The 21,955-nt window shown below is 27.5% G+C and overlaps 5 protein-coding genes across 13 annotated transcripts; 2 read left to right on the forward strand and 3 right to left on the reverse strand.

Annotated features, from left to right (window-relative positions):
• Positions 1 to 196: 196 nt before the first annotated feature.
• Positions 197 to 4,877, reverse strand: LOC100648926 (solute carrier family 12 member 9). Its single transcript, XM_003393343.4, has 10 exons — positions 4,626 to 4,877; positions 4,093 to 4,372; positions 3,855 to 3,989; positions 3,146 to 3,483; positions 2,876 to 3,089; positions 2,522 to 2,791; positions 2,230 to 2,437; positions 1,360 to 2,148; positions 852 to 1,280; positions 197 to 759 (listed from the first exon to the last, which is right to left on the reverse strand). Exons 2-10 carry the CDS (start codon positions 4,358 to 4,360, stop codon positions 561 to 563), a joined length of 2,850 nt encoding a protein of 949 aa, XP_003393391.1. The 5' UTR covers positions 4,361 to 4,372; positions 4,626 to 4,877; the 3' UTR covers positions 197 to 560.
• A 243-nt stretch (positions 4,878 to 5,120) lies between these two features.
• Positions 5,121 to 7,651, forward strand: LOC100649045 (enoyl-[acyl-carrier-protein] reductase, mitochondrial). Of its 2 annotated transcripts, none has more exons than XM_003393344.4 (5): positions 5,121 to 5,639; positions 5,710 to 5,946; positions 6,194 to 6,415; positions 6,475 to 6,705; positions 6,787 to 7,651. In XM_003393344.4, exons 1-5 carry the CDS (start codon positions 5,448 to 5,450, stop codon positions 7,015 to 7,017), a joined length of 1,113 nt encoding a protein of 370 aa, XP_003393392.1. In that variant the 5' UTR covers positions 5,121 to 5,447; the 3' UTR covers positions 7,018 to 7,651. The 2 variants fall into 2 exon arrangements, with proteins under 2 accessions (XP_003393392.1, XP_048267726.1); XM_048411769.1 differs by having other exon boundaries at positions 5,448 to 5,639; positions 5,691 to 5,946.
• LOC100649163 (protein OSCP1) lies at positions 7,346 to 9,085 on the reverse strand. Of its 2 annotated transcripts, none has more exons than XM_003393345.4 (4): positions 8,643 to 9,085; positions 8,204 to 8,523; positions 7,853 to 8,130; positions 7,346 to 7,785 (listed from the first exon to the last, which is right to left on the reverse strand). In XM_003393345.4, the coding sequence occupies exons 1-4, from the start codon at positions 8,752 to 8,754 to the stop codon at positions 7,413 to 7,415; spliced, it is 1,083 nt and encodes a 360-aa protein (XP_003393393.1). In that variant the 5' UTR covers positions 8,755 to 9,085; the 3' UTR covers positions 7,346 to 7,412. The 2 variants fall into 2 exon arrangements, with proteins under 2 accessions (XP_003393393.1, XP_048267727.1); XM_048411770.1 differs by having other exon boundaries at positions 8,619 to 8,681.
• A 149-nt stretch (positions 9,086 to 9,234) lies between these two features.
• On the reverse strand, positions 9,235 to 15,752 carry LOC100648045 (cilia- and flagella-associated protein 410). 4 transcript variants are annotated; one of them, XM_003393335.4, is made up of 10 exons: positions 15,314 to 15,750; positions 14,761 to 14,826; positions 13,799 to 13,966; positions 13,564 to 13,726; positions 13,225 to 13,296; positions 12,902 to 13,021; positions 12,540 to 12,644; positions 11,645 to 11,947; positions 11,418 to 11,510; positions 9,235 to 11,335 (listed from the first exon to the last, which is right to left on the reverse strand). In XM_003393335.4, exons 1-10 carry the CDS (start codon positions 15,391 to 15,393, stop codon positions 11,225 to 11,227), a joined length of 1,281 nt encoding a protein of 426 aa, XP_003393383.1. In that variant the 5' UTR covers positions 15,394 to 15,750; the 3' UTR covers positions 9,235 to 11,224. The 4 variants fall into 4 exon arrangements, with proteins under 4 accessions (XP_003393383.1, XP_048267724.1, XP_003393384.1 ...); XM_048411767.1 differs by lacking the exon at positions 13,225 to 13,296 and having other exon boundaries at positions 15,314 to 15,752; XM_003393336.4 differs by lacking the exon at positions 12,540 to 12,644 and having other exon boundaries at positions 15,314 to 15,749.
• A 1,147-nt stretch (positions 15,753 to 16,899) lies between these two features.
• On the forward strand, positions 16,900 to 21,675 carry LOC100647802 (nuclear valosin-containing protein-like). Of its 4 annotated transcripts, none has more exons than XM_012312455.3 (12): positions 16,900 to 16,991; positions 17,399 to 17,580; positions 17,950 to 18,171; positions 18,236 to 18,487; positions 18,666 to 19,010; positions 19,097 to 19,316; positions 19,400 to 19,682; positions 19,772 to 20,228; positions 20,323 to 20,490; positions 20,562 to 20,888; positions 20,959 to 21,183; positions 21,275 to 21,675. In XM_012312455.3, coding segments are annotated over exons 1-12 (2,808 nt in total). In that variant the 5' UTR covers positions 16,900 to 16,990; the 3' UTR covers positions 21,401 to 21,675. The 4 variants fall into 4 exon arrangements, with proteins under 4 accessions (XP_012167845.1, XP_012167856.1, XP_048267722.1 ...); XM_012312466.3 differs by having other exon boundaries at positions 16,931 to 16,952; XM_048411765.1 differs by lacking the exon at positions 16,900 to 16,991 and having other exon boundaries at positions 17,160 to 17,580.
• Positions 21,676 to 21,955: the final 280 nt, after the last annotated feature.

Genomic DNA, 21,955 nt, shown 5'->3' on the forward strand with positions numbered 1-21,955 from the left:
AAAAAATAGTTATCGAATCAATCATTTATTTGAGTATCATTAATGAGCATGTATAAAATTTTAATTAATTCATAAAGTGTATATAAAAATGATGCTTAGTTAATTTTACATCTGATCTTAATAATGTTATTTTATTGCATTTATTTTAATATCAAGTGCAGTACAAAAAATTGGTATAGAAATATGTAGTTCCATATATGAATATGATAAGATATCAGCTTACGGATTTATTAGTAAAGACGTATTACAATATTTAAAAAATATTTATATTTAAAGATTCTCTTATAGAATAAATTCGTTATCACAGCAATAATCTATATTCGTTACGAGATTTTCTTATTGTAATAAGAACGCATTATTATTGCTGAAATGCTCATAATCGTTAGTTTGTAAAAAGAAACATTTTTGGTATTTGAGAATTTTTTCAAATCCCGTAATTTTTCCAAAAACATAGCATATATAAAAATTATAACTTAAGGTCATATAAATTATTCATTAACTAATACTTTTCTGTATAGAAATTACACAATAAGAATTTCTATTCCTATATTTACATATTATTATAATGTTGTCGATGTAACAGCACTCACACCATGTACTAATACTATGGGTGGTAAATCTGCTGTTAATTCTGTTAACAGTTGGAGATACTGACGATATAAAGTATTTTCATCCCATGTATTTGATATTGGAGGTGCAGGTAAATATATAAATATTGTAGCAGTTTGTGAAGAATGTTGTCTAATTAATTGATTCACACTGTAAAATAAAATGAATATAATAAAAGAACAGTTAGTTACAAAATTGTTAAATATCAGACATTAAATAAAATATGTATGTAGACAAGATACCTCAAAATATAAGCACGTGAAACATTACTTAAGATATCGTTACTTTCAGTACTCGATTCATATTGACTTTCCACTGCCGAATCAATGAGAGAATGGCCCTTTAACCCACTTATTTGCGTACCCCAATTAGGAATTTGTTTAATAGATGCTGATATTCTCAACATATTTAATAATTTTCTTATACGAAGTTCGTTAGAAACTCGAGGAAATTCGCTAATCGAATTATGTGAATCTGAGACGCTCAAACTTGCATTATTATCTGAAACTTCACAATGAAATACCCTGAGATGTAGATTTTTCCATATAGGTACCATATTAATAATACATGCAAGTTGCAACATAAATAATGATGTTGTATCAAATGGATCTTGATCTGTTGGTTGGAAAAAATTCACAGGCCATACATCTATATATTTTAAAGAAGAATTCCTAAAATACAACAATATTAAAAAATTATATAACGATATAAATTAATCATATATTAATGAAAAATTAATCATGTGCTTACTTAGTTATTTGTAATTTGTTTAATGTATGAAAATTTCGACATAAACACAAATTTTTTTTCATCTTTAACACATCTGAACACATTCCTACATATTGTATTGGATCCAGATTTTTTTCTGCATTTGTTTGTCTTAAAGGAAACGCAGTACTGTTTGATAAGGTTGAAACGTTCTCAAATATATCAGTCGCATACTGTGAATTCTTGAAGAAATCTATCGATGCTTCTTCGTCATAAAAACCAAGAACAATTGTATTTGGTTTCATAGCTCCCATTCCCGATATCCTAATTAAGTGATGTAATCCCTCGCGTACAGTTTTCGTAACTGTTAGTTCGACAAATGCCTTTACTTTCATATGATCAACTAAACTTAGCCAATGTGGATACTCTTCTATAGTGGGATCGATATTCTGGCCCAAAAATTCTCCAACTTTTATGTGTCCTATTACGTACAGTCCTCCTTTTTTCAAGTCATTTACAAAATCTATAAGTGGACACGCTGATCGTGGAGATGCTACCATTAGCAGTATTTGTGGTCGCCAAAATTTTACATGATCTTTACGTGAATCTAACATTAATAAATACTTTCGAACTTGATGAAATATCAGTGCTTGAGATATGCTTCCCCAAGGAGCATTTTTACTTGGCGAAAATAAATGCAACACAATGATTAAAATTAGGCAAAGTATTATACTGCTGGAAGCATAAATACTATTTATAACAAACATCATTATTAATGTACCGAGAAGACCAATTGTAGCCGTATGCCATGTAAAATAATTAAACGTTGGTCTGTAAAAGATATACAAGCATTATAATTACTTTGTATACTTAAAAGTATTCAGAATTAGGTAAATTCAAAATAAAAGATACCTAAAATTTGGAGCACTTGCAAGTTCAAGACCAAGACAGGCTAAATTAGTAGCCAAATAGCTTAACAAGAACAACACTGAATTAAGCTGAGCAATGATATTCAAAGAACCTATTAATAAAATTATTTGAACTAAAGTCCATGAAGTTAAAACTGCAGCAATTGGATTTCCTTTCCATGTTCCTTGTATTATAAAATTTAAACCAGAACCTATAAATATAAAACACGCAAAATGTAGACAAAATAAATAAATATAAAAGAAAGTTATAAAAACTTTATATTTTGATCACTCACCAAATACATTATCTTTTGCTAGAGCTTCCAAAACTCTACTTGACCCTATCAAATTACTTAAACCAGCGCTAAATGTTGCTGTTAATATACCAACTGCCACGAATGGTGGCCAAATATTAATTGGCATCATATACATAAAATCATTTTGCAATAAAAATTGACTTGTACTTGCAGCTGTAAGAATAGATAGAAGAATATAACATATAAATGTAAATAATACTGCTGACAAAGTTCCACGTGGAATGTTTCTCCCTGGATTTTTCAATTCACCTATATATAAATAATTATTATATATTAAAACTTTAAACATGAATAAAAATAAAAACTATTTTGATTAATAATCTTTTTAAGTACCACTCATATTAGCACCAGCCATTATACCAGTAACGCCACTGAATAATACACCAAAAACACTTGCAAAATCAGTCATTGTTCCTTTACTTGAATAATCTGCACTATAATTTGAGTAAAGATTCCTTATAAGAGTGGATGACAGCAATCCTGTATAAGTGCCATTAACATGTTCTGTTGCATTTTGAACCAGCATATTCGCATTTGGAATTGGTATCTGTAATAAGAGACAAATCACGTTTCTGATCATTTTTGTGCTCTCCACAACATTACCTCCATATATCCCTTGGCCAAAAAACTTATAAAGACACTTATTAGACAGACACATACAACAGCCAAAATTGCAACACTAGTTTTTGCAAACATTGCAGCTCCTATTAGACATACTACTAAATTGGCAGTATTTAATATAGAACAATATAAAAATCTCCACCATCCACCATCTGGTATCAGTGCACTTTTACCAACTAAATAACCAGATGGTCCAAAACTTTCTATCAAACCTTCTGCACATCCAGAAATACAAAGAGCACTCGAGACAATATTAGCCATAAAAAATAATGTACCAATAGAACCACCAAATTCTGGTCCAAGTGTACGACTAATCATAACTGTACAATAATTAGTAGGAAAAACTTGTATAAAATATATTTAAAGTTCTAGAATATTTTATAATTTTCATTGCAAACTTGCTTCCAAAAGAAAATATATGTATGATAAAAATTTTATATATTATAATTTTTTGATATTTAAATATATTTTGATATATAATAATTCTAATATATCAATAATTTGATATTAAAAACAACAATTAAATATATGTCATTATCTAACATATTCAATATATATATATATATTAAAAACATAAGGTAGTAATTGATATCTTATCTTTAAATATCTTATCTTATCTTTAAATAACAGATGGATTTTATGTGTAACAGATTATTAATTGTTGAAAATAACAAAATTCAAATAAGGATACAATAAGCACCACCTCCTTCAACTGCTCCATTTGTTGAAATTGCACATACAGATGCTACAGTAAATAACAAAATTCCATATGCAATTATGAATTGTATCAAAGTAACAAGTAATCCAGCATTGCCTACGATATATCCTACAATGTAAAGTTTATTTACATGATGATGTATATTTAGTTTCATCATTGAAATTATACAAACTCAACACAATATCTTGAATTACTTCTGTAAAATTCATACCCATGCGTATAAAAATTAAGGCACTGAACATCGATAATGTAACAGGACTGAATACACCAGCGAATGTTCCCAAAGTCCGGCTACTATCTGCATTCAAAGTACCAAATTCTACATATCCATCTCCTTCTGCCTGTTGTACTCGTCCAAATTTAAAGAAATTGCTTAATCTATATAGAACACTTCTTCCATGGATTAGAGGAGCTTTTTCATTACTGATCTTGACATGTACAGGTTCATTGTTTGTAGAACCTACTTCTGAAGCCATCATTTTTCTAATTTCCTAAATCAATAATTTGCAAAAGAACATATATAATAATAATCTTCATAATACTTTAATTATCACATTCACTTTAGGAATTGATTAATAATAAAAAATATATAGATTCGTAATAAATATATATCTATATATAGATAATATAAATATATAGATTCATTTATTTCATTAAAACTTTCAACAGTAAACTTGACTATGTAGAAAGCTATTGTGATATAATAAAAACAGTCTAAATATCAAATTTTATTTAACGATTTACCTTGATATTATATTAATCCACTTAGTTCTTCTATGTACATAACAATGTATAAAATTATTGTTACATGCAATAAAGCTAGAAACTTATGATGTCATGTATTGAAATGTCAAATCGTAACTGTACAAATTGTAACAATTCGAGATTATTAAGCTCATGTCAAAATGTACTAATTACAACTGTTTTCTTATCTATTGAAACTACCTTTTAAGATTAAAAAATTATCATGTTTTTTATTCTTTTTCTCCTTTTTGTTTTTCTTTTTTAATATTATACAAATTCCCTATCTACTCATAAAATTTCTTAATTCACGCTTGGTATTACTGATAGTACAACCAGGCACAACTCCCTGATATAATTTACCCTCTGCTATAACCACTAATATTTTAATATGATTTTATAATCACAAAACAGGAACATTTAACAAAAATATGTCAAATAAGTGCTGAAAATTATTCAAACTATATAAGCTCTTTGTATCTAAGTAATGCAAATATTATTTTTTAAATATATTTATATAAATATATAACAATAACAAAACAATACCCGGAAATTCTGTTAATAAATTAATAAATATAAACAATAATTAATCATTTAATTAATAATTAAACTGAATAAATTTGTCTTAATACATGTAACGCTTATAATAATATATTATATATGTAAATTAAGATCCTATATTAACGTATCTAGGTAGACATATGTTTATAGCTGATTATAGTAATCCACTGCATCATCTCTCAATTATCATTGACATTATTTAAAAGAATAATTAAAAAAAAAACATTTGAATAAGTATTATTAGGTATCATATAGAACACTAAAATGGTCATATACATGAGAAACTTAGTTTCACCGTTGTCACGATCAATTGTTACAAATTTTATGTCGTTTCGTAAAATGACTGTTACTGTTAAAACAGATTCTGTAAAATCTTTATTTTATAAAGAATATGGAGAACCTGTAGATGTTTTACACGTTACAACACAATCTATTAATCAACCAGAAAATAATCAGGTAATTCAGTTAAAATGATTAACTTTTTTTTTAATGCATTCTAATAAAAAGTTATTTATTGTTAATAAAGGTTTCTGTCAAATGGTTGTTAGCTCCTGTTAATCCAGCAGACATAAATACAATACAGGGTAAATATCCGAGTAAACCACCTTTACCAGCTATTCCAGGGAATGAAGGAGTTGGTGAAATAATAGCTATTGGATCTAATGTAAAATATTTAAATATTGGAGATAGAGTTATACCAAATGGCACGCATTTAGGAACATGGAGAACGCATGCAAATTATACTGTGGAAGAACTTCTGAAGGTATATAATGTGATTTCAGGTAATAAGGTTTGTATATATTAGGTTGTCCCAAAATTCTTTTTTATTTTATAAGGAAATAATAGATGCACAACATTTTTTGTTTTATATTCATCATATATAATTTAATAAAATAATATAAAACAAAAAATGTTGCGCATCTATTATTTTCTTATAAAACAAAAGGAACTTTGGAACAACCTAATATTTATCACAATAGCTCAAAATTTGATACATGTTAAAATCTTAGGTTCCAAAAGAAGTTGGCGTTGTAGAAGCTAGTATGTTAAATGTAAATCCATGTACTGCGTACAGAATGCTTAAAGATTTTGTAGAATTAAAACCTGGTGATACTGTAATTCAAAATGGTGGGAATTCAGCTGTTGGACAGATGATTATACAACTATGTAAAATATGGAATTACAAATCTGTTAGTGTTATAAGGGATAGACCTAATATAGAGGAATTAAAGGTATAAAAACAGTTAAAAAATTGAAGTTTTAGTTCCATTGATTAATAAAACCTGTGTAGAATTACTTGACGAGCTTGGGTGCAGATGAAATTCTTACTGAAGATGAAATAAGGAAAACTCAGATTTTTAAAAGTAAAAAGTTACCTTCACCAAAATTAGCTCTTAATTGTATATGCGGGCAAAATGCATTAGAAGTTCTAAGACATTTAGCACATGGAGGTATTATGGTAACTTATGGTGGTATGTCCAGAGAACCTTTAACAGTTCCAACGTCTGCACTTATTTTTAAGGTATATTAATTAAAATTTGTAAAGTAATGTACAGTATAATTAAGTAAGTAATGTTTGTTAATAATCTCAAAAATTAAATAGGATATAACATTAAAAGGATTTTGGATGACAGCATGGACAAAGGTAAATATGAATTCCAAAGAGCGTGAAAAGATGTTTAGTGAATTAGGAGCATTATTCAAGGATAAGAGATTGAAAGCTCCACCACATAAGTTAGTTCCATTTTGTCAGTATCAAGAAGCTGTTATTAATGCACTCCATACTGATGGTCGAACTGGAGTGAAATATATTTTGGATATGACTAAGCTATAAAGTAAATTCTCTTTTAGATCATAACTTAGTTTTGAGAACATTGCATTTCTTCTATCTTTAGTACTTTTTATATGAACTAAAAATAATTATATTTATTATTGTGCAAGAGACATTAATTTAATGTTTACGTGATACATATTTTGTAGTGCACTTTTAAATAAAATTTTAATGCAGAGTAATGTTAATTATAATTCATAATATAAAATGTTTATAAAAGTACCATTTTTTATATATTACACAAACTGAAATATTGCTATTCTATGTAAAAAGATGTATTAATTAATTTGTGCAGGATGAAATATTTTTATATATGAATGTAAATAGCAAATTAAAGAAAATTTTTATTTATTTTATTAATTATCATGGCGTAATCGAAAAAGTAAGTTTAAATAAAATTATTCTGTTTTATCTAAAAGTTCTAACAAATTCATGCTGTATTTTATGTCTTCATGATCATCTTTAAAAAGATCTGTACGTATGATATCAAGTTTCGTTTTATAATCTTCATTAAATTTCGTTTTTTCATATTTTGTAACTGTAACGTCACTCTGACTGTCCTCCTTAGAATCGGACTCGCATTCTATATTTGTATTATCATTATCTTCAGTTGAAAATAAATTCAAAGTAAAAGGTCGTTTGTACAAAGTTTCTTCAGTTCCCAGTTGAACAGCTAACATACCAAGTTCTGCTTTTGTACCACATTCTTTAACGTAATTATGATTTTCTTGTTCAGAAGTTAGTTTTGATATGCCATACAACATAGAATACCTGTATAATATGCTTCTTATATGTTTCTATCTTTGAAAAATGTGGTAATTTCATATTTGATACTTACATATTTTTGCCTAGTATTGTACCTCGTTCACCAAAAAGATTAAAAGAACCATCACAGTAAGTTTTCAAATCTATATCACATAATTTTGTACCAGAAAAACGAGTTTTATTTTCTTTATATTTTTCATTGTATTTATGGTACATTGAATTAAAGCTACCATCATCATTTTGTAATCCAAGTCTAAGAAGTATAGATACTTTCACGGAATAATACTCTAATTCTTTCAAACAATCATTTCTGGCATTCCAAACTTCTTCAAAAGTTAATGTACCATAAAACTAGAATTATCAATAAATCGTTTTGAGAAATTCGACATAAATCAATAATTTAATCAATGAGTAAAATGCTTACATCGGTTACCATTTGGTGTACTAATCCAATACATTGTTGAGCATTTGGATTGCTAACCATGTCACGCATTGCATCTGTATGGTTTAATATTAACAATACAACTTCTACAGGACCAGTAGCTGCAGTTAACTGATATTTAACCATCATGATCATTAGATCGAACAGTTTATTCATACTACTTTTATCAAGTTTCATTATTGATGATAATACAACACATTCTAAAGTAGGTCGTAAAAGAGATATCTTAGTCAAAGATTTTTCCTCAAATACGGAAGACAGCATTTTAGGATTAAGTAAAGCAGCAGTTACTTCGTCTAACACTATATATAAATAGAAAAAGACATTTTAAAATTAATCAAAATATATAAAAAAATACACAAGTATCTAATATAAATTAGCAGTATACAATGTATACTTTTTTGTATAGTATTAAACTAGCCTTGTATAGTTTTATCAGCACTTATCCTTTGTGCCTTCAGTCTTTGTCGTAAAACATATAACATTTCACCACCCATGTTTAAATAAAGTATTGGTGTTGCATATAATGACATTTTTTCTTACTTTCACTTCCACTTTCAAAAATAGAGTACTTTTATGGTTTTAGTACTTACACGTAGTTTACGGATAGCGTCGTCTTAGCGACAGAAATGTACATAAAATTAATTGACGTAATGTATTTAAATGAGACTGCGCGATATTTTCTATTTCATAGTCGTGAACAGTTATCCTTTTAGAAGCAAGTACATTGCATTTTGCTTCAAATTGTATATTTCGATCTATTTAGTAACTAAATGAAAAAATGATTGTGCGAAAATCAATACATAGTTATCTCCGTAACTAATTTATTTTGTAAAACATTAATATCTTAACTGCAATAAGTTAATTATAACTGTATATATTGATTAAGAAAATTTGTTATAATAAATAACTGGTTCTCTTTAAAAGAACTTAATATTTATCGAATTAATTAATAAGTAACAATGTTAACTTTTTCTTTCCGGTCTAAAACTTTGACAGTAATAAAAGACGTGTGTTATAACTGTTGGTTTTATTATATATAATTCGTCTCAAAACATGTTTTAAGTTAAAAAAGAAAAGAACATTTAACATCTGCCTTTTGCACTTAACAGATATTAGGCAACTAATTATAATAATCATTCTTTTAACAATACTAATTAACAATAACATCAATTATTTATAAAATAATATAAGTGGACGGTTATATATAACAAAAAATATTTTGTTCCGCATTTTTATAAAATATCTTAAATCTAAGTTCGAAGTTGGCTTAGTTATTTGGAACGGTTTACATTGTAGAAAGAATTTAGTAGCCCTGTTATTTCAGTTTTTATATCGTTTATCCATTTATAACATATGAAGATTTCATTCCAAAAAATATGCCATACATATTTATCAGTCTAATATTAATCTGTAGTATGTGTTGTTGCACAGAATCAATCTCCATATATCTTATTTTCACATTATGCTACTTATATCATAAATACAATTCTGCTTACAATTCAATTAATATCAATAAAATTTTTATTGCATTTATATTCTGTTAATGCACACATAAATTTGTCAATAGAAACAATAATGAAAGTAAAGAAACTACAGCAGTATATAAAGTTTTGTTATGGTCTTCTGTGGTACTTAACAGTATTTAAAAAATTATCACGGTTACTGCTCAAAAATTTGCAAATATCTTGTATAAGTGTACATGCAATTATGTTACCTTTTTTTATAAATTATTGTATATTGCGAAGATTCAATTTTTAGAGGTATTAAACATAAGTAGAATGTCCTGCTTAACTTAAAATTATTTAATATTTTGTTTTTAAATATCTAATTCGACATAAATTCATCTTTGATTATATGCTTTATATACAAATTGTAATTTAAGTACATTGTATCACGTCGTAATTTATAGAAACTCTTTGAAAGTATGTAACAGTTCTGCAATATTTTAAACAAACTGCTATAAAAAGCTATGTTTAGCTATTTAAAAACACAACTCTATTTATATTTGTGAAAATCATAAATAACATTATACCAAAATTAATGTAACGTTAAAAAACATTGCATTCAATACCTTATTAATGCAATAAAATATTAAATTTATTCTAAACAATGCAAAATTCATTATTTCTAATTTTTGCATTATTCACATAAAGTACATAAACATGTCATCTTGAGTATACTCATACATTGTATATTACATCCAAATAATTGAGATAAAATATTATTTTTTACTCCTTGGAGAAATATCACAATTGTTTCTAATTTTATATTTATATATATATATATATTCTCTTCAGAAACTGGACAAAATTATGCAATTTCGTTTTAATTATGCAATGATTATCTTAATAGTGTTTAGGAATTTCTCGAAATACATTTCTAAGAGAAATTATTATTATTTCGAGAGAGTATTAATGTTATTTGCAATTTAACTTATAAATTATATGTCCAAGTACCTTTTGCTGACTGAATGTAGCGAAGAGGGACAATTGTGTTTCTAACATCGGGACTTTTTGATCTTCTTACACAATCCTGACTCAAAACCCTGCATCCTGGACTTAGAGCTAAACCGTTAAAGTTACTGCGGGGGATGCTGTCACTACTTGCTACTCTTCTAACATCATTGGTTTTCCTTTCTTCACAGTTACCAACTACAGACATTAAATTATCTGGTACAGAGTCCCTAAGTTTATATGCATTTTGATTATTTCCAAAATATTTTGAATTTGGGTTAACAGATATATTTTTGGGACTTCGCATTGAACAAGTTTCCACATAACCATTACGACGAATTTTTTGTTTATCAGCGTTATCATCGATCGAATGCCGATCGTATGTAGCATGATCAAGATTACAGTTTGCATCGTTATCAATACACTGGCAAGGAATTACCATACTATCAAGAGAATCCGAAAATTCAGGACTTGGAATTGAAGAAACACTACCCATATGAGAGAAGGTAACCGTCCCCTGAGTATTTTGGGGACGGCGTCAGAAACATCATTCTTCTAATTCATCCATTCGATTTCTAACTGCCATTTCTACTACTTCCAAACTCGGGTAGTCAAGCTCTTTAACTAAGCATAAAACAGCTGATAAAATGTTGGAATTCTAAAATTACAATATTTTATGTTATTTTTGTTTCATATTTCTAGATTATAGATTATATTGTATAAAAACACATGAAACATACTCTTGTAACAGGTCTCCTGTGATAGTGAAACTGTGATCTACATTTCTCCTTATCTGAATGTCTTACCCATCCATGCATTTGGTTTAAATCTTCCTGTAATATTGAAAAATTCTATTTTGTTCATATTATTAATTATTATCATATTATCAAATATCAAATTATTATCATATTATTTTAGCTAGAAAGAGTTAACATGTTTCAAATTAACATTAATTTTTAATTCTAACCCTCTCTACATTATGATGAACTGCCATTCGTCTAGGTTGAGATGATGGTTGATGTTGCTCTTCATAATCTTTAATTCTATGGTCATGATGTTCTTTATATTCAGATTTCAGTCTATTATCATAGTCATAACTATTTCTATCTGCGCGTCTTTCATCTATAATTTCATTTGTAGAGTATTGTGTCCTTGGAGATGTTGGTGCGTATGTTCGTTGTGGTGTATCATTATTACTATATTCTGCATAAGATCTTCTGTCATCATAATCTCCATTATGTCTAGAAATTGCTGGTCGGTCATCATATTCCTAAAAATAATTATAATTCAAAAAGTATTTGTAATGCATTTATATCTAATATTCCTGAGATTTATAAAATATTATAAAATTAATTTAAGTTAATGATTAGTTTGTATTTGTTAATAAAATTGATAATTGGGTGGTCCATGCTTCAGTGAACCATTCATTATAACTACTTATCTTAAACTGGAATCTAAACTATTTCTGTAAATTAAAGCTATTGTAAAAGTTAATACAAAATACATACAAATACAATATGTTAATACAAATACAAAAATGTTTAAATGTCATCACAAAATGTAATAAAATTTATGGTCTTTTTTTTTTAAATCACAAATGATTTCTGTTTTTGAAATTATTCTTCATATTAATACAAATAAAAATATTAGAAAGACAAGTATATATTGCATATGATTAAATATACAAAATATATTATACTTGATTCATATTGTTTATTGATTAAAGAAAACCATTTAAAATTAATATCACTAAGTGATAAACTATAACACATAAGTTTAACTAATGAACACTAGAACTATCAAGGTAACACTAGAAGTAAATTACTACTTTGCACAAACATTGCGCAATCTATAGGATGTACCTTGATCATTTCAATAGTGTTAGTGGCCACGTTTTCACTGATGTTGCGCGACTCTGTACGTATAGTGTCATCTTTGCTTTGATTCTTTGACTGTCCATTCTGTTGCTGTCAGTATATGATTGCAGACAAAAGGAGCAATAATAAAATCATGCTTATTCGTTAAATATTAATTTAGATATATTGCTCAACAATGTTACTAAGACGAAAAATTAATTATATTTCTAAGTTTAGTACTAAAATAAAATCAATTTATTGAGAATTTTAATATATAGAATAATTATTTTCTTTCATATTTTCACTACACATATAAACATATTAGTATAAATCCTTTTACATGCAAAATAAACATACAATTGACTTACCTCATACGTATACTGATTATTTTGAGAATAATGATGTGATGGTGATGCATTATAATTTGCATTTCTATGATCTGGATCATGGTACTCTTCTTGAGCATGTTGTGTTTCTTCAAAACTTCTCTGTGAACAGGTAGTTTTATAAGTCTTATAACAAAATATACCTGTACATTAAATAAATGTATGCATATTTATATATGTCATAGCATAATGAGAACATAATATAATATGTAATTTTTATAACAAAATTATCATACAAGGTTTATAAAATTATTATAAATGAAATTATTATAAAAACAATTGATACAGCTTGAATTTTATATTACCTGATCACTTGAGGAACTATATCTTCGATGTCGAATCACTTCAGTTTCTTCAATATACTCAGTAGTAATATCCTAATTGTGTAAATGTTATTCAAATGTTAAGACTTTGTTAAAAACGTGTTAACATATCATAACATTCTATTTTTATGGAATCATTATGATAGGATTAAACAAAAAAATAGATTAAAATTTAATGGTAGATTTAGTTAAAAATATTTACACAACATATATCATTAATAAAACCAAAATTTCAATGAAGACATTATATATACCAAAGTAATGAAAAATGTTTTATACAAGTATAGTGTAAAGAAGGTTTATTTTTATAAATAGTTTTACCTCTGGACTAACTACATCTGATTGTGGTGGAGAAGCATATATGTCAAGAGGATGGACTAAAACACGACCTCTTGTTAATGCAGTTTGCACTTCCTCAGGTGATACTATTTCATCATCGAGCTTTTGTAGATTTGGTAAAGCTTTTAAAACCGCTAACCGATAACTAGAAATAAATGAATTACTTAACTAGCCTACTCAGATAATTAATAAATTTTTTAATTGCCATACACAATACCCTTCTTTCTCAGCACAAGGATTTTCACCAAGCCATAAATTTCTTAAATTTGGTAAACCTTGAAGATAACAAACTTCATTCAAATCTTCAATATTATTATTTCTAACAAATAATTCTTGAAGACTTAAACAGTATTGAAAATCAGCAAGGGTGTTGATATGGTTAACACTATAAACAAATAAAAAAGATTTTAAAATATAACATAGTATTAATATGAATATGTTAAATGTTATTTATGTTTATATTAAAGTTTATTATATTTTTAATGCCATATTACAATTACTTAGCTTTGCTGAAAATTATAAAAATGGATTTCAAAATAAAATCAAAATATATAAACCCAATTGTAATATAAGATTACATGAACATAGAAAGTTACATGCTTAAAATACATAGGATCACTAAGATAAAATGTTTCATATAGAAAGGTGGGTATAACCACCTAAGTAAATGAGATTATATATTATATTCTTATATATATATATATTTTTTTTATTCTTATATATATACATTCTATTCTGTATATTTTATATATTAGATGTGTAATAAATGCTGTTATTTCACTAAATTCCATTTCATTTAAATTAATTTAAATAAAATCTATATATTACTAATAGAGTTTTTAATATTGATGTTATTCTGAATATACATTATAAGAAACATTATGTGCCAGTATTTACATCAAATTAGTTTTATTTTTCTTCAAAGATATTGAAATATATTACAATGAATTCAAAATATGTGGGTAGAACAACTTCTGAAGTAGTAGGTTGTGCCTATGATCTTGAGGTTTATATAAACCTCTCCATAGTAGGAATGCATTAGAGAATGCATTAAAACTTATAAACAAGTGAGATCATTACTATTATGAACTCTTCTTATAAAACAATTTTCAAGTAATAATTTCTACACAATTTATATGTATATATATAAATTTCAAGATTATGATCTTAATTATTTACCTTAATGACAGTACCTCCACATTTTTCATTTTCCTTAAAATGCTTACATCAGTCAATTCTGTACCCCTATATTAACAATATAAATAAATTAATTTATGTAAATATTTAGCTGTATGTTATATATTTATAAATATTTCTTTAAAAAAAATTCTTCCACAAAAGACAATTCGAAATAGTTTACTAATTGTTTAACATTATAAATTAAATACAAGCATGTATAACAACTTTATTAATTTGTATTTATTTTGGTCAATTAAATTATACAATTTTAAACACAAATATTAAATTGCACCTTCTTATATTTTTATCATTATTAAGAAATGTTTTCATTCTATTAAATATAACAAAACCTAAAATATTTATAATTATTGGAGTAATCTATTTTCCAATAAGAACATAAAACAACTATAAATCGTACTACTGGGACTCCTTAAAAAATAAGCATGTTACAGTGAACATGTCATTTTAATATAATTACATATAAAATCAATTACATAGTAGCAGAATAAATAACAACTCATTCGAGAAGGGTAATATCGTTATAAACGCTTACCAACAATTAAGTTTTTTTACGGCAGAGAAGTCAGACATTCGCGTCCGAGCCACGACCATTTCTTCTGTTAACTTTACCATTATGAAGTTTGTAATTCATATAAATATACTTAAAATAAAGTAGTACTAAAAGATTTTGCAGATGTTAATAATAATTATAAAAAAAAATGCGATTCAGGCCATCACTACAAATTTCTTAACTGTAAATCAAAGACGCAACCAAAACCCATCGCCATGATGGTGTGCCATCAACTAATTGAAAAGTATTACGGTATACGGTAAGATTACAAAGCTTTCACAAAATACTGAAACATTCTCAATACTGATATGTATTCTATTAGTTCTAAAGTACATTTCACGAATTACCGCCTCTAGCGGTTGAACGGCTGAACTATACACTGGTTTCTTCTTTTGGTGGGAGAAATGTGTGTGTGCACAGCGAGAGGGGAAATATGCGTTTGATTTTATACCACGTGGGTTGTACGAAGTTGACCGAAAACAAACGCTTAGTGTCGATTCGAAAACGAACGGCAAAACGCTATGCCGTACCACGACCTTTATAACTTTCCAGTCATTATTTTCGCGCGAGAAGTTGTTTTAGCATTGATTGAGCAACGAAATCAAGTTGTTGTAAAACTACACAATTACATAAATTATTATACAGAAAATTATAAACATTGTAAAATTGTACAATTATTGTAAATTTGCAAATTAAATAACTACAATAATCTTATTTTGCAAATAAGCAAATGGTTTTAATTGCCTGAAATCTTTTCAACAATCACAATCCTCAAATCCTTTCCAATTTCTATAAGTTTAAGAAATAAATCGTAGAAAATGACGAAAATGTTCGAGAAAATTGGTAAGTATTAAGAGGATAAGGTAGCATAAGAAATATTTGAAACCTTTTGAAATTGCTGAAAACGACGTCATTTTCTGAGAAATTCTATCGTCAAAAAAAAATTTGTCGGTCGAAAGAACAATTTTGTATCAGAAAAACATAATAGCATAAAAGGTGGCACAATTTCGAAAAAGATTTTCTTCGGTCTCGATTTTGTATCGGGAGAATATAATTTGGTGTATAGTATTGGATAGTAGAAAGGATAAATAACAAAACTGTAACATGCCGTTAAACTATTCTGATTTATTGAAAATCTTTTTAAATATATTTTACACTATATTATATTTTATTTTATTTTGTTTTATTTTATTATACATTTTATTTGCAATAAATAATTTCATTTTTATCGTAACATATAATCATTTCCACGAATATCGTTACTGCTGTTGGTTCCTTTTGGGTGCTTGTGGCATCCTGATTGTTGTTTCTACTTCTAAGGTGGCTTTCCTGTAATCTATACAAAAAAAGCAATGTACTTCTAATATTTAATTAAACTTTTAAGCAATTTTTATGTTTTTTCGTCCTTAACTTTCACTGGTCAGTGATATGAATGTACATTTCCTCTCTCGCCGTGCATACGCATGTTTCTCCCACCAGTAGCAGCGGAGAAAAAATGTGTATATAGTTCAACCGTTTGCCGGTAGAGGGCCTTATTTTTAGTATGGATCTTCCAGTTGTTTTTTTTAACATTGCATCGGCGATCTCTCTATTCACCTCTGATAATGCAGCTATATAACTTGTATTCATTCCTTTAATTAAGTTCAAATTTCTTTTACAAGTAATTGCGAAAAATATATAAATATAGTAAAATATATATTATCAACAAATGCCGAAAATTTTTGTTATAAAATATGTTCTATAGATTAATAAACTATATAATGTAATTTTTCATAACGTAATTATAGTTTGAAATGATCTTTGACTTTGAATACATTCCACTCTATATATTATTCTTTTTTATTTCTAGCTTTATGAAATAATTTACTAGGGAAATTGTTCCCGCTCTACAGATGTACTCTTTTCTTTTTCTTTTCGTTATAGTTGGTTATAGTTACAGTATTGAAGTTTCCTAAAATCGAAGACGTACTTGTGTTTAAAGAATGTTGATACGTACATGATAACACGTGTTAGAACATATAAGGAAGTAAAAATAAAACTTTAGTGATCATTTAATTTCTGCAACAGTGTTCATGACGCCTGACATTAGAAAAATGCAGAAGGTTGGAAAATTGAATCCTTCGATTGATATTATTCCATTACAAGGATCTAGTGGAGATTACAAATCAAAAACTATGAATAATAAACATAAAATTGATTCTTCTCATAAATACTTGCGGGATCAATTACTAATATCACGTGTACAAACGGTGATTGAATTATTTTATAACTTTTAAAATTTTTAATTTAACAAGTGTCTAAAATCAACACTTTTTATATTATGCAGTTTACGTGATAAATTTATGCATTGAACCTTAAAATATAATATGCAATAACTGTGTAATACATATCAATAATTTTATACAAACTAGTTAAATACTTGTATATAATATTGCTTTTTTAAATAAAATTTTATTTTATTCCACACTTTGAACATCTTTATGTCTTTCAATATTTTTAATTTTGTGGAAAATTACTTAATATAATCATTAATTCTAATTGTTTTAAGATAATATGTTAGTACATCTTTTACTTTATACTTTAGTACTTCTGAATAATTAATTTTTTTATTGTTTTAGTATATGCATGAAAATGAAAATAAAGTCTATATTGACGTTAATGAAATGGCAGATGCTTTACAAAAGAAGTATAGAGATTACCGTATTAAAAAACGAGGTCCCTTCAGGGTATTAGTGCGTAAAGCATATGATGAACTTACAGAAATGTTTGCAAAGAAATATTGTTCTCGCGAATGGCCTCCTTATGATGATGAAGATGAAGAGGAAGAGGTTGATGTCGAGGTATATATAAATATAATATTTAAGTACGATATAGTAAATTTTGAAAGAAATATATTGGTTTTAGTCAGATCCTCAAAATACTGTGTTAGATGGAATGCTCTTAAAAATGTATAAAAAATCACAAAATAAACAGAATGGAAATTCCAGTGATAAGGAACTTATAGATATTAGTAGTGATGATGATGTAAGCAAAGTGGAGTCAAATTCAAATAAAATAAATGAACCCGAGATTGTGGAGAAAGATCAACAGAAACCAGGTCCATCTTCGGGTATAGAAAAAGCTGTGCATGCTAAAGAAGTCGAACAACAAACAACAGTAAATTTAAAGCTTTCTTTAATAGAATTACATTTCTTAAATTTATTATTGTTAAATATCATCTACTTCAAATATAATTTAATATAAAATCTACATCAAAATAATAGTACTGATACATGAAGCCTATTATGTCAAAATAATGTTATACCAGAGACATTACCTGATTTACTTTTTATAGCCTAGTAAAGAAATACAACAAACTAGTACAGTGAGTACAGCAGCTACTACAACAACCTCAAATACAATGGTAGAATCTGCAAAGAAGCGACAACGCGATAAAGATGTTGATAGTAGTCAATTCATGTTCATAAAGAAAGTCAAAGGGATACCAATTTCTGAATCCAAAGTCACATTTGCTGACATAGGAGGAAATGATAAAGCTTTAAAAACTGTATGTAAATTACTTGCACATATGAAACATCCAGAAATCTTTAAGCAACTTGGTATATCTCCACCAAGAGGATTTTTACTTCATGGTCCACCTGGATGTGGAAAGACTTTAATGGCGTATGCTATTGCAGGAGTAAGATACTATTTTAGTGTCAATAGTTGGTCTAGTGTCAATAATTGGTTTTATTTGACTATTTATTTAATATTTTTGAAAACTAGGAGTTAGATATACCATTGTTGAAAGTAGCAGCACCTGAATTGGTAGCAGGAGTATCAGGCGAAAGCGAAGCAAGAATTCGAGAATTATTTGAACAGGCACTTGCAATAGCACCTTGTGTAATTTTTTTAGACGAAATAGATGCTGTAGCACCACATAGAGCCACAGCTCAAAGAGAAATGGAGAGAAGAATTGTTGCACAACTGTTATCATGTTTGGATGGTAATTTACTATTATAGTCAAACTACAGTAAATTACATTAATTTTAAAATAATTTCTCAAGTAGAAAATATGTTATTGGACAGAACTAAGTTTGAAAGAAAATGGTACTAGGGTATTAGTACTTGGAGCAACAAACCGACCTGATTCATTGGACCCTGCATTAAGGAGAGCTGGCCGATTTGATCATGAAGTGTGTCTAGGTATACCAGATAGAGATGCAAGAGCGAAGATTTTAGCTGTGCACACAGAAAAGGTAGCACTTGCTCCAAATGTTAGTTTATCCACAATAGCTTCACTTACACCAGGTTTTGTTGGAGCCGATTTAGTTGCATTAATTAGAGAAGCAGCTATGGCAGCTATGGACAGGTAGCTGTTTAAATATTCAATAAGTATTTTAAAATCAATTTATTTAATATGGTCAATTATATTTTCCTATGTTCTTATATTCTTATTAGAATACTTGAAGACTTGAAGTCGGTTCCAGATAATAAATCTTCACAAATTCCAGAACATAGTACTGTTACTGAGAAAAAAACTGAAAGTTTTGAAAATTCTAGTAATTTAGTCGAAGAAGTAACTATTGAACCATCTACCTCAAATCAAAATAATGTTCCTAAGTTAAATAAAACAAGTAATACAGAGAGTCTTCAAGCAACTTTGGAAATGGATGTAATACAAGAAAATTCCAAATCTCCAGATTTAACAGGGTTACTTACTTGGTTGCGTAATGATCCGCCACTTCCTTCAGAAAGACTATCAAATTTATGTATTGAACACAATGACTTCGAAACCGCTGTTCATATAATTCAGCCATCAGCCAAAAGAGAAGGTTTTGCAACAGTACCTGATGTTACATGGGATGATGTTGGTTCGTTACGAGATATTAGAGAAGAATTGCAAATGGCTATACTTGTAAGTATATTTATATTGGCTTAATTAAAAATATTGGAATAATTTGATACGTACTTAAAAGATATAAAATATTTTTTTTTGTTTAATATTCTAGGCTCCAATTCGACATTCCGAACAATTTATAGCGCTAGGATTAACAGCACCAACTGGAGTATTATTATGTGGTCCACCTGGTTGTGGGAAAACATTACTAGCTAAAGCTATTGCAAATGAGGCTGGTATTAATTTTATTTCTGTTAAAGGACCAGAGCTTTTAAATATGGTAATAATTTAGATGATTATAATAAATATTATAAAATGCAATTATTAAATATTTTATTTTTATTATTTCAGTATGTTGGTGAAAGTGAAAAAGCAGTTCGACAGTGTTTTATTAGAGCTAGGAATTCTGCTCCGTGCGTTATATTTTTTGACGAATTGGACGCATTGTGTCCCAGACGATCAGAAGGTGATAATTCTGCTACTTCACGTGTTGTAAACCAAATGTTGACTGAAATGGATGGAGTAGAAGGACGACAAGGAGTATTTTTAATGGCTGCGAGCAATCGTCCTGATATTATAGATCCAGCAGTATTAAGACCAGGAAGATTAGATAAGATTTTATATGTTGATTTGCCTACCTCAGCAGATCGTGTTGACATCTTAAGAGCACTAACAAAGGTAACGTTTTTGTTTTCAAAAAACATTTAAAAAAAATTTGTTCTCTTTAGAAATAAATGTATATTTATAGAATGCAACCAAACCAAAATTAGCTGCAGATGTAAATCTTGAAGAAATAGGATATAATAGTAAATGTGATGGTTATACTGGAGCCGACTTAGCAGCTTTAATCAGAGAAGCTGGGATAGAAGCATTAAGAGAATTAATGGATATGCATTATTCAGGACAACCAGAAATCTCTATGCGACATTTTGTAGTCGCATTTGATAAAATAAGACCGTCCGTACAAGAGAAGGTAAACACATTTGTTTCATTGATAAAAAATAAACATTCATTTTTATAAATATAGGTTAATTGCATAACAACAATACATGTATAACTTGTAGGATATCAAACACTATGAAAAATTAAAGAAATTGTATTCAATTAAAAAGAAATCTGATGATACACCTATGGAAACTCCAACAGATACACCTATAGTAGATGTAGTCATGGAACCTATGGAAACGTGAAATAAAAATAAATCTTAAATAAACATGTAAAAAATCTTCCATTGCAAAGTACTTTTAAGCAGATGACGGTGAATTTCACGCAAAAAATACATATTGTATGCCTTAGCCTCATTTTTGTAGTTGAGGCATTCTAGTGTCCATCTCTGTCGATCGAAGACGTAAATGTAATATATTAGATCTTAATTTACTGTTTTAAAATAAAAACTGACGATGTTCTTTATTTTTTAAGTGTAGAATATATGCAATACAGAAATGTTAATGACATTTTTATAAAACAAATCAATCAAAAAAACAAACAATTTATGTTCGATATATTTTTGAATAATGAAAATAATTTTATTTAGTTCAATAAAAAAGAATTAAGCTTACTATGTATACAAAAATTATTAAAAAAAATTTATGATTCAATTTTTGTCAATAAATAAAGTTTTTTATAATTACTTATTTCATTTATTTGTCTACAAAAATAACTAATTGTGATTTTATTTCTTAATATACACTTTCTTAATATACACGATATGTGTATACATAAAAACATCGTATTTATGAAAAACA

This window comes from Bombus terrestris, chromosome 14, assembly GCF_910591885.1.
Source record: "Bombus terrestris chromosome 14, iyBomTerr1.2, whole genome shotgun sequence".
NCBI classification, from domain to species: domain Eukaryota; kingdom Metazoa; phylum Arthropoda; class Insecta; order Hymenoptera; family Apidae; genus Bombus; species Bombus terrestris.